This window comes from Haplochromis burtoni, unplaced genomic scaffold (genome assembly GCF_018398535.1).
Source record: "Haplochromis burtoni strain Fernald_Lab_line unplaced genomic scaffold, NCSU_Asbu1 Contig_10, whole genome shotgun sequence".
Classification (NCBI taxonomy): Eukaryota; Metazoa; Chordata; class Actinopteri; order Cichliformes; family Cichlidae; genus Haplochromis; species Haplochromis burtoni.
In genome coordinates this window covers 4,089,383-4,102,851 of record NW_024582371.1, presented here as the reverse complement: position 1 = coordinate 4,102,851, position 13,469 = coordinate 4,089,383, and the positions used below count along the sequence as shown (strand labels likewise).

Sequence of the window (13,469 nt, the reverse complement as noted above, 5' to 3'; positions counted from 1 at the left end):
AATCAGAGTCTAAAAGCCACTGTAGCAGATCTGTGAGGCTATTTGCACAGCACTGCTTTGATCTAAATACTAATTAGAATGCTAAAATGCTCACAGTAAGCAACTTTATTTGTGAAGCTGACAGTTTTGTCAGGCAGCTGTGACTTTTTCGAATGTTGTAGTCATCCGAAATTTACAGCGAACAAAGTGTCTCCAAGGAAAACTGAAAAAGCGTATAAGTCAATTCATATCACGATTTGTAATGATTGGAAATTACAGTATCATTAATAGAATTTGACCCATACAGCTCTGTGTTCAGCACTTATTAATCATCAAGAGTGAACTTCACTCCAGTGCCAGAGGCTCAGTGATATATGTGTTAAGTATAAAAAGAAAGCTGAAGACGAATCATTCGTATTTCAGATTTGTGGTGAGGCACAAAATCATATAAGTCGACTTACTTTATACTGAGTATATTTCCTCAATGAAGCGCATTTAAGAAAACCTTGGTAACAATATATTTAGAGCAGAGCTGCAGCAGATTCACAGCAGTTTTAAACAGAACCTTTTATCTGAAATATTATAATAAAAAAAAATGTTACAACAGGAAAACAGCTATTTTAATTAACCTACATTTTTAGACGCTAATAGCAAGGCCACTCAGACAATTAACTTTTTTAAAAGTTAAAAATGTACAATTTTCAGTTGCCTGTGGCTTCCCATTATTTACCTGACATAAACTGCCTGTCTGCCTCTAGGTTGCAACCAAGCAGCACTACACTGACTGAGCTTCTGCAGAAAGAGTAATTAATACCATCATCTAATTATGCACGATGCTTTATTGGATCAGCCTGAGGGGCTCAGCGAAAGAAAGCCTCTGCTGTAACTGGTGGTTAGGCTACTGATTGTTAGGATTGTTTGGGGTAGTTTATTGTTGGACAGTAGATCTGTTCCAAACTAGCAAGTAGCACCTTCTCAACTGACAGGGTTACTGTTAGACAGGTGGGAAATCTCTGCTATTGCACGATTAATACTGTCATTTGAAGTTATGTGTAAGCTTTAAGCAGCTGTACAGGCTTAACTCCAAGAGCAATCCAGGCCGATTATTTTACCTCTGTAAAAATCTGTTTTCCTCTATATGTTTTTCTGTTCCACAAAGAAAAATCAGCTGTGTGTACTGAGAGTCCCACAAGTAACTGTCTGTTAAGTCAGTTAAGAACTAGGATGTATTATTTATTTATTGGTTGATCTTTGGTGCAATTCTTTTTTTCACAATTATTCCATTTTTTAACACCTGCTCAGGATCACTGTAGCCTCCTCAAAGCACACACCTAGACGATCATCCACAACAGCAAAAGCGCTGAAAGGTGAAATGAATAACTTGTGCCATCTCGTTCAAGTGCAGCGTGAAGCTGGAATATGGAAAAAAAAAAATGCCCAGGCATGCACAGCTTGAGGAAAATGACAAAGAGCCCGAGGCATTGATCCAGACTCCAAACTCCCCAGATCCCAATTTGATCGAGCATCTGCGGGAAGCCGTCCCACAAGACCCAAAGGATCTGCTGCCAACATCCCAGTGCAGGACACCACAGCACACCCCAAAATCCATGCCCTTGAGGTTAGAAGCTGTTTGACCGCATTGAGGAGGACATATATTAGTCAGTTGATCATATTTTAAAACTAACGATGTCATGGAGGAACGGTCAATTATAATTACGCTGATTGTTTTGCACTTCAATCTGATGTGTTTTGCAGTATTTGGAACTAAGTAAACAGTGTTTTGCATCTTTGGAACTCTTTGATCGCTTTTTGTTGCTTTGAAAATCTTGGCACAAGAATAAAAATGAATAGAAACTAAAGACTATAAATAAATCTGCTGCCTTAAAAAATTTTTTTTTAAAAAAGCTTATTTTGCGACTCAGCAGATTAAATTAATTGATTTTGATGTTATTTTAAAGATTTATTTATTTACCTCTCCTTAATGTTATTCTTAAAAGGGAAAAAAAGGAATTTGAAATAAAAATGGTTTGCCTCGTTTCTGTAGTTCACGTCACGCATCTTATTTCTGTTTACAACAGTTGAAGATTAGTGGTCAACCAGGGTAAATGATGTGCTAAATGAGGGCAATGCAGGTTATGGCTATAAGGCTTCTCTTTTCTCTCTTTTCTTTTTTCTTCTTCTTCTTTTTTTTCGCTGGCTGTAAATTGGACCCTTGGGCCCTGCAAAACTCAGTGCATTTCTACCAGCACACCACGCGGGGCGCTGCTGCGTACTGAAAACAAGAAAGCTTAACGGAATATTCAAAGTTTACAAAGAGGTTCGCAGCTCGTCGGAGTGCGGTGGAGTGCAGGGTTTAACAGCAGTTATGGTCCCGGAAAGGGTGTCTAAGTGTAAAAAATAAGAATCAATGCTTCGGGTTTGTGACATGCGCTTGATGTACCATGAAGCGCATTTCTTTCTTTCTTTTCTTTAAAAAAAGAAAAAGAAAAAAAAAGCTGTCTGTCGGTCCATCAGTGCAGCCGCAGCACATCGCTCTCACATATCCTCACTTATCACACAGAGGAGACACTCCCGGCGGCCGGTCTCTGTGTGTGCGTGTGTGTGTAGTTTCAGAGAGTTGTCAGAGGTAAGAGAAATAGAAAAAAAGTGGGAGCACGCAGAATTCAAGAGAGAAGTTGGGAGAAAGAAGGAGAGACAGAGCGGAAAGAGAAGAGAAGAGTTGAGTGAGAGAGGGGGCGAAGAAGAGTGAGCGAGCGAGAGTGAGAGACCTCGACGGAGAGGAGGAGGAGAGAGAGAGAAAGAGAGAGAGAGAGGGGAGGAGAGCTCCGTCTCTCCCGGTGCACTTGGCAGTCTAGTTGCGGGCTGCTGTGCTGTTGCTGTCGTGGCGTGGCTGGTCGCGCCAGGCGGGGAACTTCACCACACTGGAGCCCGGAGTCCCACTCTCTCACCTGCGCAGTTCGGAGCTGCCATGGGTTTCTCAACAGGATATACTGTCCTAATTATTCTACCGGCCTTTCTGCTGCACACCAGCGGCCTTTACATCGCCAGTAGCGTTGGTGAGTGGAGTCCACTTGAGCGTGGTCAGTGTTTACGTTGTTCTCCTTATCAGATCATATCTTATCAGCTGGGCTGCGCGGGGGCTCTCGCGCGCTCACTGGAAGTGTGGAAGCTCATCGTAGCGGGGAGGCACTGTCCTGCTTCTTGCTTGTGTTTCATTTTTGCCATGCTTTTGCAGTTTTGTTGCAAATGATATTGTGGTGCGCATTTGCAACTTCTGTAGCCCGTGTCCTGCTGTGGTGCTTAAAGGGACTTTCCGAAGGTCCCTCAGCGGTGCAAGCAGTGTTGTGATTTGCCCCCCCCCCCCTGTCCAGGGTATAATTTTATCTGGGGTGTAAGAGGGCATCTGATGCACCGGTTTACTGTCGGATTTCGCAGGGAAGTAGCCTAACATTATCCGATTCGGCCGCTGTCGCATCTATCGATCTGTCACAGGACGCTGGAGTCGGATGTCAGCCTATTGATCACACTATTATCAAATCATTCCTCCAACATGGAGGATGAAGAAATGTTTACACTGTGTGTTTGGCTTTTATCGGTTTGCAAACTTTATGAATTAGATGTTATAGGTGGATACTTAAATATTAAAATAAAGAAAGAAAGAAGTGGATCTGCATCCGGGGACCATATACAAGGTGACAGCAACATACTGTTTGACTGTGTAATGGCATTGACACCATAAAGTGGCCTTGGCTCAGTGTGTGCAGGCTATGTGTTAGTGTATGAGCGCTGCGAGGTTGCACCTGTAACGTCAGTGTCACATGTCACTAAAAGAGAAAGAGCTTTCTAATCTTAGAAATCGTCATTTGATATCAGTTAAAAACGTGTGTCTTATACTTATCTGTACGAACAGTTTAAATATAATCACTTAATCATAGATATTGATGATCATGAGAACAGTGGTTACAGATGCATTTCAGTTCATATTGATAAGAAGCGGCTGGGGGGTCTGAGCCACTGGATCAATTTTGTTGTTGTTGTTTTTAATAGAGGTTTTCTGTTTATTCTCGGTTTGAGCAGGTTGTGGGTGATATAACAGCGTGATAAAGCAGCAATTAGCACCTTGATCTTGTACTGACTTTCCCGTTGATGGTGGAAGGGCAACAGAAGGTGTCAGGAGCGCAGCGTGCACTGCTGAGGCTGCCGTTTCCAAACGCAAACTGCCGAGCACGGGGGTCGCCTCTAGGTTCATGGGTGGGGCTGTGTGTGTGTGTGTGTGTGTGAAAGGTTACTGATTTCACTTTTTATTTATCACTGTGCTACCCTTACCGCAGCTTGGAATAAGGAATAAATAATTCCTTGCCAAACTTGACATTTTCCTAATCCCTTTTTTCCTCCCCCCACCTCTTTTTTTCCATTCCCATGACTCCTGATTTTCCCCACTATTTATCCCCCATTATTCACCCATGACGTACCCTCCTCTTTGTGCTGTTTTTTTTTAATTTTCTACTTCTCCCTCTTGACTGCCTCCCACATTTGTGTATTTTACCATCTTTCACCTTCTCTTGTCTCATTCCCTTCCTCCCTCCCACCCAACTTACCTGTCCTTTTCCTAGACTCCCTGCAGCACATCCTGGGGGAGTATGGACTGGTTAGGCCGATCAGTGTGGACGCAGAGGGCCGCTTCTTGTCACACGCCGTCTCGGCTGGCAGCATGGCAGGAGGGCAGTCCCGTAGGCGCCGGAGGAGGGAGGTAGGAGAAGGCAATGATGAGTGGGAAGGACCAAGAGGAGCTGTGCCCCCTCAGGAGAGGCTTTACTACAACGTCACCATCTTCGGCCGGGAGTTCCACTTACGTCTGCGCCACAATGCCAGGCTGGTTGCACCCGGAGCCAAGATGGAGTGGCATGATGACAACGACAGCATCCGGTACTCTGAGCCATTGCACGATGAATGCTTGTATGTGGGTGACATCACAGACAGGCCAGGAGCCACTGTGGCAATCAGCAATTGTGATGGCCTGGTAAGTGTGTGACCTGTGCTCTTCTCTCGTGACTGAAAAGTTGTCTGTGGACAAAATGACACAAGGAGACACAAGGGAATGGATAGAGCTGATCATAAAAGATTTGATCCTCACAAGCACTCGTGGGGTCAACCATCCTGCTCTACCTGGTGTCCTCTAAACAAGCTTCAACACTAGGTCTGCCCTGAGAAAAGCCTGAGTCATGTTTTCATCCCTCTGTCCTCTTGCCTCTTTTAGTTTAGTCATGCAAAGAGGAAAAGGAGGGATTACTGATGTTTCAAAGATAGCCTCTTTATTTATCACTACTTCAGCTATTAAAATAGCATTTAGCAGGCTTGTAATACATAGATACAGAAGGTGTGGACAAGTCGCTAACACTACAACAGCATTCAAATTTAAATAGCCACCACAAAATATTTTGGTTGCACAACAGTTGCTCAAAGAGCTCATATTGTAAATGCTTTTAATAGAGCTGATGATGAATAGAGAAAAAAGAAAGGAGACGGCAAACAGTTGGTGAATGGCTGTCAGTAAGGGAGAGAAGTGAGATATAGACGGTGTGAAAACTGTGCACAGGAACCGAAATGAGACGACGCAGAAAGATGGAGACCGGTGCTCGGGGAAGAGGTGGAATGGACAAGTGTGAAAGATATGCCTCGGGGCGGAAGAAAATAGGCAAGCAAATATGAGGAAATATGCACATGGGGGTTTGCACAGGCGCTGATGAGATTTGGGGAGGAGTTTTCCTCATTAGAAAAAAGGGTTTGTTAGTCAGCCAGATCGGCCCCCCACTGGAGCTGAGCAACAGCAACTGGATCCGTTTAGGGTTGGGGACACTAGGGACTGAGCGAGCAACTGAGAGAGCAGGCAAGGTGCCAGGACAGCATAGGCCTGACATGCCCACTTAGCTTGACACCAGCCAGTGGCAACTCACTGCTGTTGCTGCTTGCTCCAGACTGTCATTTCAGAGCCTTTTGGCAATTTCTAATAAAGATTACTGTCGCAGTGTAGCTGGTTACACATAACAGATCAGCCAGTGCTGATCATTGGTTTGTTGAGCGCACTGCTTTCTTTTATTTAAACATGCTACTTGTGTGCATGGATTTTGATTTTTTTTTTTGTCCATAGTAAGAAATGGGGAACAAAATCCCATGTTATCCACATTCAGGATGTGATAGTCAACTAGACCATGGCAGGTCCGTCTAGTGCAATTTATGGTCCCACAAATGTGTCTGTTTGCATACGTGTCTCTGTGTGGACATGGAGATGGGTTTCTGCAAACGTACTTCCTTGTAGTCCTTCAAAATACCAGTTGCATGTTGCTGGACATGGATAACCTATGTGTTGGTGGAATGCTGAGTGGTTAAAAAGTGGAGCAGAAAAGTGAAGGGAGTGATGAAAAAATCAAAAATACAGCATGAAAAGCACAGAGAGTGGCTGCAGTGGACACTTTTAAGTGTTTTGAACACTCGGTTTCAGATCTTTGCATGTTATAACGTCGCTCTTCTTCGCGGCTGGCGAACAGACCAAGAGTGGACCACAAACTGGTTGTACCACATACTTGTGACACTGCCCACATTGACAGAAAACACTCTCTGCAGGTATAGGTGGACTGCCTTTGCGCTACACCTGCATAAAACAAGCATCTCTCACTCACTTTGTCTGAAGTAAAGTTAGAGGAAAGGAAAGGAAACAGGCGACATCTGTACTAACAGTGCTGTTGTTTGGGCTCTTTGCAGTGTTCGATGTAAAATAGGATCAGCTGTATGGTGTATCAGGATAAACCGGGATATAATCAAGCAACTAAAGGGGCATGTAACCATATTCCGTACCGACGTGTGGCTGCTAACATGAGATAAACCACAGCTACTGCTGCTAGCACTGCTATAGTGAGTTAGCACGTTTCAGTAACATTTTAAACATGATCTGATTCACGAGGAACATCTTTAATCGTATATATATATCTATATATCCTAAATACAAACACACAGGTTCCTTTAGTGTGCAACTACCTCCATTTAAAGTTTGCTCAGTCTGACAGTTTTCTGTCTTTTAGACTAGTCAACTAGTCACATTTTTTTCTATTGTTTAAACGACTAATAAATTAGTCACTAGAAAAATCCCTAATCTGCATGGATGAATTCCTGAACACTCCACTGGTATTATAAACAGTAGTAACTCACAGGGACGTCATCATACCAGAAATTTAGTCGTTGGTACAGATACCAGAAGAAGTACACAATTCTGAATATCCAGTTTCACACCAATTTACTAATTTTGGTGATTTTAGATGAACACTAATTTGATTATTCATCTTACATCACCGACATTGTGGTGGCAGACTGCTTATTCGACAGCTTAACGTTACATTTTGTTAACAGGACACAGACAGAAATGCTGGGATTGTTGCTGAGTAGCCCGCTAACGTTAAACCAACCTTATTTCATTACATTAGTTTAAGCCTTTATATCTAATTATCCTGTATGAACATCTTTTCTAATGTCTATTTCAGGGTAACAATGCAAAATACTTACATAGCTGACTCTTACTGCCTTTTCTTACCAGTGAGTCGGAGCATCAGCACTAGTCACCATCTTCCTCGTGCAGTTTCTGCTGTGCCATGTGTACTTTTTCCTGTGCTTGTGGGCATCCTTCTTCTTCTTCAGCATGTAAGGAAAGACTAGAGCATTTGTGTGCTGCCCCTCACGTCTGTGTGGACTTTTTAGGTATTAAACCAGCCCAAGAACTTTCTCTTATCATAATCAAGTGATATGAGAGACTCAGCATAATCATAAATAAGTTGAATAATATTTTTTGTCACCAAAAGTGGATATTATATTGCAGTATTTCATACGCATTGCCTGTTATATGTTCAGTATCCACATATCTGTCTGTCAGTCTCCTCACTAAAAAATAATATCCGTCCACTTTTATGTCCTGTTGCTTTTCAGTTACACATTAACTCAAGAATGTAAGCAGTATGCATAAAATATAAAACATACATAGATGTGAAATGCACTAAAATATATTTTAGCCCTCAAGTAATGACACAAAGTGTTTTGGCGTATAAAACTAAATGAAAAGACTTCTCAAGACAGGCTTAAGAATCGTTTAAAAATCGTATCTTCTTTTGCAGTATTGATGTCAGCGTTGTAGGTATCACGTGAAAGAGTCAAAAGAAAAAGAGAAGAAAAAGCCTTTTTAATAATCACGTGAGAGCTGTCTGCTTAGATTTAATTTGTTTCTTTCTGCCCTTGAACAACTCACATCATTACTAATCAATTCTTACAACCTATCTCCCATGCCAAGAAATACAGCCAAGTTCTGCCTAGCTGTGCCCACATCCGTCTTTTTTAAAGCCAGAAGAGCCGCGCAGGACATCTTTGCCCAGCTATACCTCCGCTTTCTTTTTTTATTGACCCAGACACCTGGTTAGAGTGTCTTCTGCCCTCTGTTGTCATTCACAACCAAGAACCTTTAGCTGGCTGTGACCCAGGAGTGTGGTAAGGGAAGAGCGATTACAAAAAGGAAAAGGTAGTGTTTAAATGAAAAAATACAACTTAAACCAAAGATAACAATAATAATAATAATAACCTCTTAAATTCTTTTAAAGGCAAAAATGGGGCCGAATACCATAGATGGTGAGAACTGAGCAGTGTGTGTGTGTGTGCATGCATGCATTTGTCATTCTAAATGAAATTTAAATACAACTATGGTGCTGTAAAAACATCAAGCTTCATTTCTTTGCACAATGCTCTTTTAACTTTGAAATTCTCATTTCTCTTAAAAGAAGACCGCAGCAGGCAGGTTTCATGGGAGCCAAACTGATATATTGATATATATATATATGTGTATGCTTTTGTGTATGCTGGCTATGTAAGCGCCAGGTTATTGGTTTACCTGTTTGACTTAGAAAATGTTGTGTCTTCAAATATAATCCCTGTTAGAGGAGGAAAATCTGACAATTCAGAGAATCACAGTCTGGATTTTATCTGATTAACGTATGCAGCAGCATGAGTGGAAAACCCTCCGACTGCAGCCATGTCAGAAAGGCTTTATTCGGTATTTGAGTTTGGAGGTTCAGAAGAATTGTTCCAAGATTTTTTTTGGCTGTGCTGTTGCAAAGATAGAGGGACATATTGGGGACTGCCGCTTACTTTACATTTCAAATTTGAAGGCGAAGTGGTGCCGTGGTTGGGCGGTTGGCACTCGGAGCAGGAGGTGCATCTTCTCTCTCTGCCTATGCGGGTTTTCTCCGGGTGCTCTGGTTGCCTCAATGAGGTTAGCTGGCAATTCTAAATTGGCTGTAGTTGTGAATGGTGTGTCTATGCCTTCATAGTAGCTTTGTGATTGTCTGGCAATCTGTCCAGTGTTAGCACAGCTGGGATAGGCTTCAGCCCGCTCCGCTTTATTTGGATAAGTGGTTAAGAAAGTGATAAATGGATATTTAAGATTTTGTCATCATTATTTAACAAAAAACAAAACTCTCTCACTGTGTATGTGTGAGAGTGATTGGCCATACTTGTGGCCTTTCCTTCAGCTTTCCTGCCGTGTTTGTGACTGTGTCGGCCTGATTGTGGAAGGTCAAGGGTCAGAGGACCTCCTTTTCCCCTGCAGTTATAGGACATTGAGGATTACAAAATTATCCATTAAAACGTTCTCGCCTTGAGATTCTGAGGACTGGCACAGGGTAGCTTTGTAAACTGTCAGCCAGAGATGCAGTAATTTCCACTTGGGAGGCTTGTACATCATATAAATTAATTTTTCTTTCCTAGTAATGCTTTTCTTTAAGTTTTTATAAAATTCTGCTCTCGATGAGCTCCGCTTATGAGACCAAATAATCAAAGCGAGCGCTCTATGCACACTATTAAGTTTGAAGTGGCCCTGTCTTTCAAGTGGCCACACAGGCTGAAATGGTCAAGGATTACACTGCAGCAGTTCATTCTAAACTTTAAAGTTTGGCACGCATAAATGCGAACACACAACAACTAAAGAGAAAGCTTGTAAAGACAAGAAGAATCTTGTAAAAAGAAGGGAGAGAGAAAAAAAAAAATTATGGACAGACAGGAGATGATGGAGTAAAATGACTGAAAGTGTGAAATATCCACATATCCCACCTGGAATACCGACATATTCCATCAGAAATATGTCGGTATTCCCGGTGGAATATTTAGACAGCCGTTTACAGGTAGAGCTCCAACCGTAATGTCAAGACTGTGCAGCAAATCGTGTCACAAAGCAGATAATGCTTGAATAATGTTTAAACTGTGGTAGATTGAGAGATGAATGCTTTGTCCTACTAGCAGACAAATATAATCTGCGACTGCAGCGTGGCAAATGCAGATATTTATCTCCAGTTTGAGGCTTTCTGCTTCAGGTAATCAGCATGTTGTGACAAATGGGGTGTCAGCTATAGTCTACTGTGGGAACAGAGGGTCTGGGTAGGCCAAAAATCTGGGAGTATGAGAAGCGATCCTAAAGGCTTTAACAGAGGAAGTGAGTTACCTGTCATCTTGGCTTTTTCTCCTAAAATCAAGGTGGATACACACCTGGATAACAGAACCCACATTTCCACAGATAGGATATATGTTGCATACCTTGTGGGTCCTCATAAACACAACAGAAAACACACCTTTGCAATTCAGTCAAATGCTCAAGCCAATGGTAAAATGAAAAAAAAAAATTTTTTTAATCTGAACCATCTTTACTTCTTTGCATGACAAAAACTACTGCACACATTTCTCTTATTGTCTCCACCCCTCACTTCTCTCTCTGTCTCGTGTTTTTTGGCCAGCAGCGGTAGCAGCAAACAGGAGAGCCCTCCTAATGAAGGTATTAAAAGAGTCAGGGAAATGACAGAGAAAGAGAAAGAAAAAGAATGTGGCTCCCCAACACCCACAGATTCAGAGCTCCGGCAAAAAGGAAGGAGACAGTAAGAGGCAGTGTTCCTTTAGTGAGCGGGCTTTGTCTGTTTTTAGCAGCAGCTCTGCTCCTAAGTGTTGATCGCACAAGTGGTGTTGGGGGTTAAGGGCAGTGCCCGCTGTTTGTGTTAACAGCAAGCTCAAGATCTTACTAACTAGAAGATATTTTATGTGTAGTATTTTCATAAAGTGGCTATAATTATATTAGCAGATAATTAGTCCTGAAGGCGTAGCCCTTTCTAGATTCTAATGTGCCGTATTTATGCGTGGCTGTGTGCCGCAGTCTGTTCATGTGTGTTATTAGTACACAGCAGGAATGCCGGAAGGCGGCAGTGTTATTTTGGTGCTTTCATTGAAAAGACTCAGATATGAACTGCAAGGAGAAATGCCAAAGCACTGACAGGTGTTTTATTTATTTATTTTCTGTGGGTGGATGCTTGGAGTTGGCACATTCCTTGCAAATACTACATACTATGAAAAAATACATCATTGTATTAATTCAATGCAACTGACGTTGTTACTGTTCTACCTTAAGTATTAAAGATGGTAAAGTTTTAGCTTCTAAACACACACACACACACACACACACATACACACATACACACACATGCATACAGTATGGGAGTGAACACTCACATGCACCCAGCTCTGTGCCAACTGAGGGGTAATCATGTGAGAGAGTGTTGACAGAGGGGCAGGCCTATCACAATAATAGCCCCAGAACTATTAAATGCCAGCGACACAGACACTTGCGCCAGCCATGCCCCTGTAATGCACTCAGTCATTACCTCTGCATTAGAAGTCAATAGAGAAGGAAGCCCTGGGCTGAGCCAACTCATCCATCCATCCAGTCCAGCAGTTAAGCTTGGTCAGGCGTGACAGCTCGCTGGGCCCTACAGCATGTTATTCCACCCCGGGTCACACGATAAGCAGCTCTCAACTGTAATCAGCTCAAATTGAAATGATGACATCAATTACAGCACGGCGCACAGCTGTTATTGACCCCGGCCCTCGCTGGCTGTGTAGACTAAGCTGTGTGTAGAAAGAGAGGGAGAAAAAAAACGAAGCATAGGGGTGAGCCCTGCAGGAACTGCAGGGCTGAAGGGAGGGCTGGGTGTGGAGAGGCCAGACTGCTGAGGCATGGTATGAATGAAGAGACAGAGAGAGAGAGAACTGTGTTCTCAGTATCTGATTGCAGGTTTCCACCCTACAGTGTAGCGCTACTCAAACACACAATTACTCAATCTAGAGCTATTATCAGATCGAGAGAGAAGCAGAGGGAAAGAGAGCTAGAATCAGATGGAGAGGAGGCCCATTCTGAGGAATGCAACACAGAGCAAATGAGTGCTTTTACCAGAGCTGTGATTACTGCCACTCACTCAGTGCACTTAACCAGCCCCCTTGCCGTCCTTTCCCCTCACTCTCTGTCATTCACAGAGCGCTGGCTGCCTCGGAGCTCCAGGTTTGTTCGAGTGGTTGAAATAACAGGATTCACCGAGGAAAATAACGCAGTGGAACCCCAGGTGATTTTTAAGGGAATCACCTCTGTGATGTCATGATTACAGAGAGTTATTTTTATACGCCGAAACCTGGTAAAATAAGCTCAAATGACGTGGCAGTGGGGATGAAATAAGGCACTTCGTTGGAGACATTTTAAGAGAGAGACGAGGCACTCAGTGAATCCCGAGTGGAAATCTATGGGAGAATTTTTTTAAGGGTAAAGTTTAGCTGCCATAACTCAACAGCCGAAGCAGAACTGTTCCACTGATTCACAAGGTAGATGTTCACAGACCCAAAACAGGAGTTATCATAATAAAAATCACAAGTGTATCCATAATATATATTATCATAGCATAAGTTCATTAGTTGCTCTGGTGAAACCTGTTTTCTAACTTTTATTATCATATTGTTCTGCAAACTCTATACATAGAGTTTTGTGTCTCTGAAAAATTTGCTGTGCTATTCCCTCTTTGAAGCAATACAACATGACTTTGCATTAGTGAGTTTGCCAGTTAGAAATTGCCTCGGACATTTGTGTTCTCACATGCGCCGCCGCCAGGTAAGTCCAGGTGAAGTTCAGGGCTGCAGTGCAAGAGTGAAGCCTCCTGGAGCCAGAACCAATATGGCTAATGATATTGGGATTTCCTGTTTCCATTATGTGCCCTGGGCTGGCGACCTGTCCAGGGTGACCGCTTCTCTCACCTTATGACAGCTGGGATAGGCTGTCAGCAATCAGGCATGTCATTTCAGGCAGTGACAATGATCCAGAGTTGTACCACTTGACTGGACAAAGAGCATTTCAGGATCAAGATAAACAAATTAAGCCTGTCACGCCCAGTTTCTTACAACGAGGAGAAAAATGCAGGGATAAAGCTAAATTGAATTCTGACCATCAAGTTAAGACGAGCTAAGTGAAAGCACAATAAAAATGAATAATAAAAAATGCAATTCAGTAGAAATGAGCCTTTTTGGAAATGTTTTCTTGCCTGCTGGACAGCCACCATCAGCTTGACAGACATTCAGTTAGCCAGCCAGCCCCACAGGCTGCA

General features: G+C 42.6%; 1 protein-coding gene across 1 annotated transcript in view; it reads left to right on the top strand.

Annotated features, from left to right (window-relative positions):
* The first annotated feature begins 2,748 nt into the window (after positions 1 to 2,748).
* LOC102302711 (A disintegrin and metalloproteinase with thrombospondin motifs 2) overlaps positions 2,749 to 13,469 on the top strand; it is a 140,371-nt gene continuing 129,650 nt past the window's right edge. The window contains exons 1-2 of the mRNA XM_014333279.2: positions 2,749 to 3,035; positions 4,593 to 4,999. Coding sequence (XP_014188765.1) covers positions 2,948 to 3,035; positions 4,593 to 4,999 — 495 coding nt within the window. The 5' untranslated portion in view covers positions 2,749 to 2,947. The remainder of the gene's footprint in view (positions 3,036 to 4,592; positions 5,000 to 13,469) is intronic.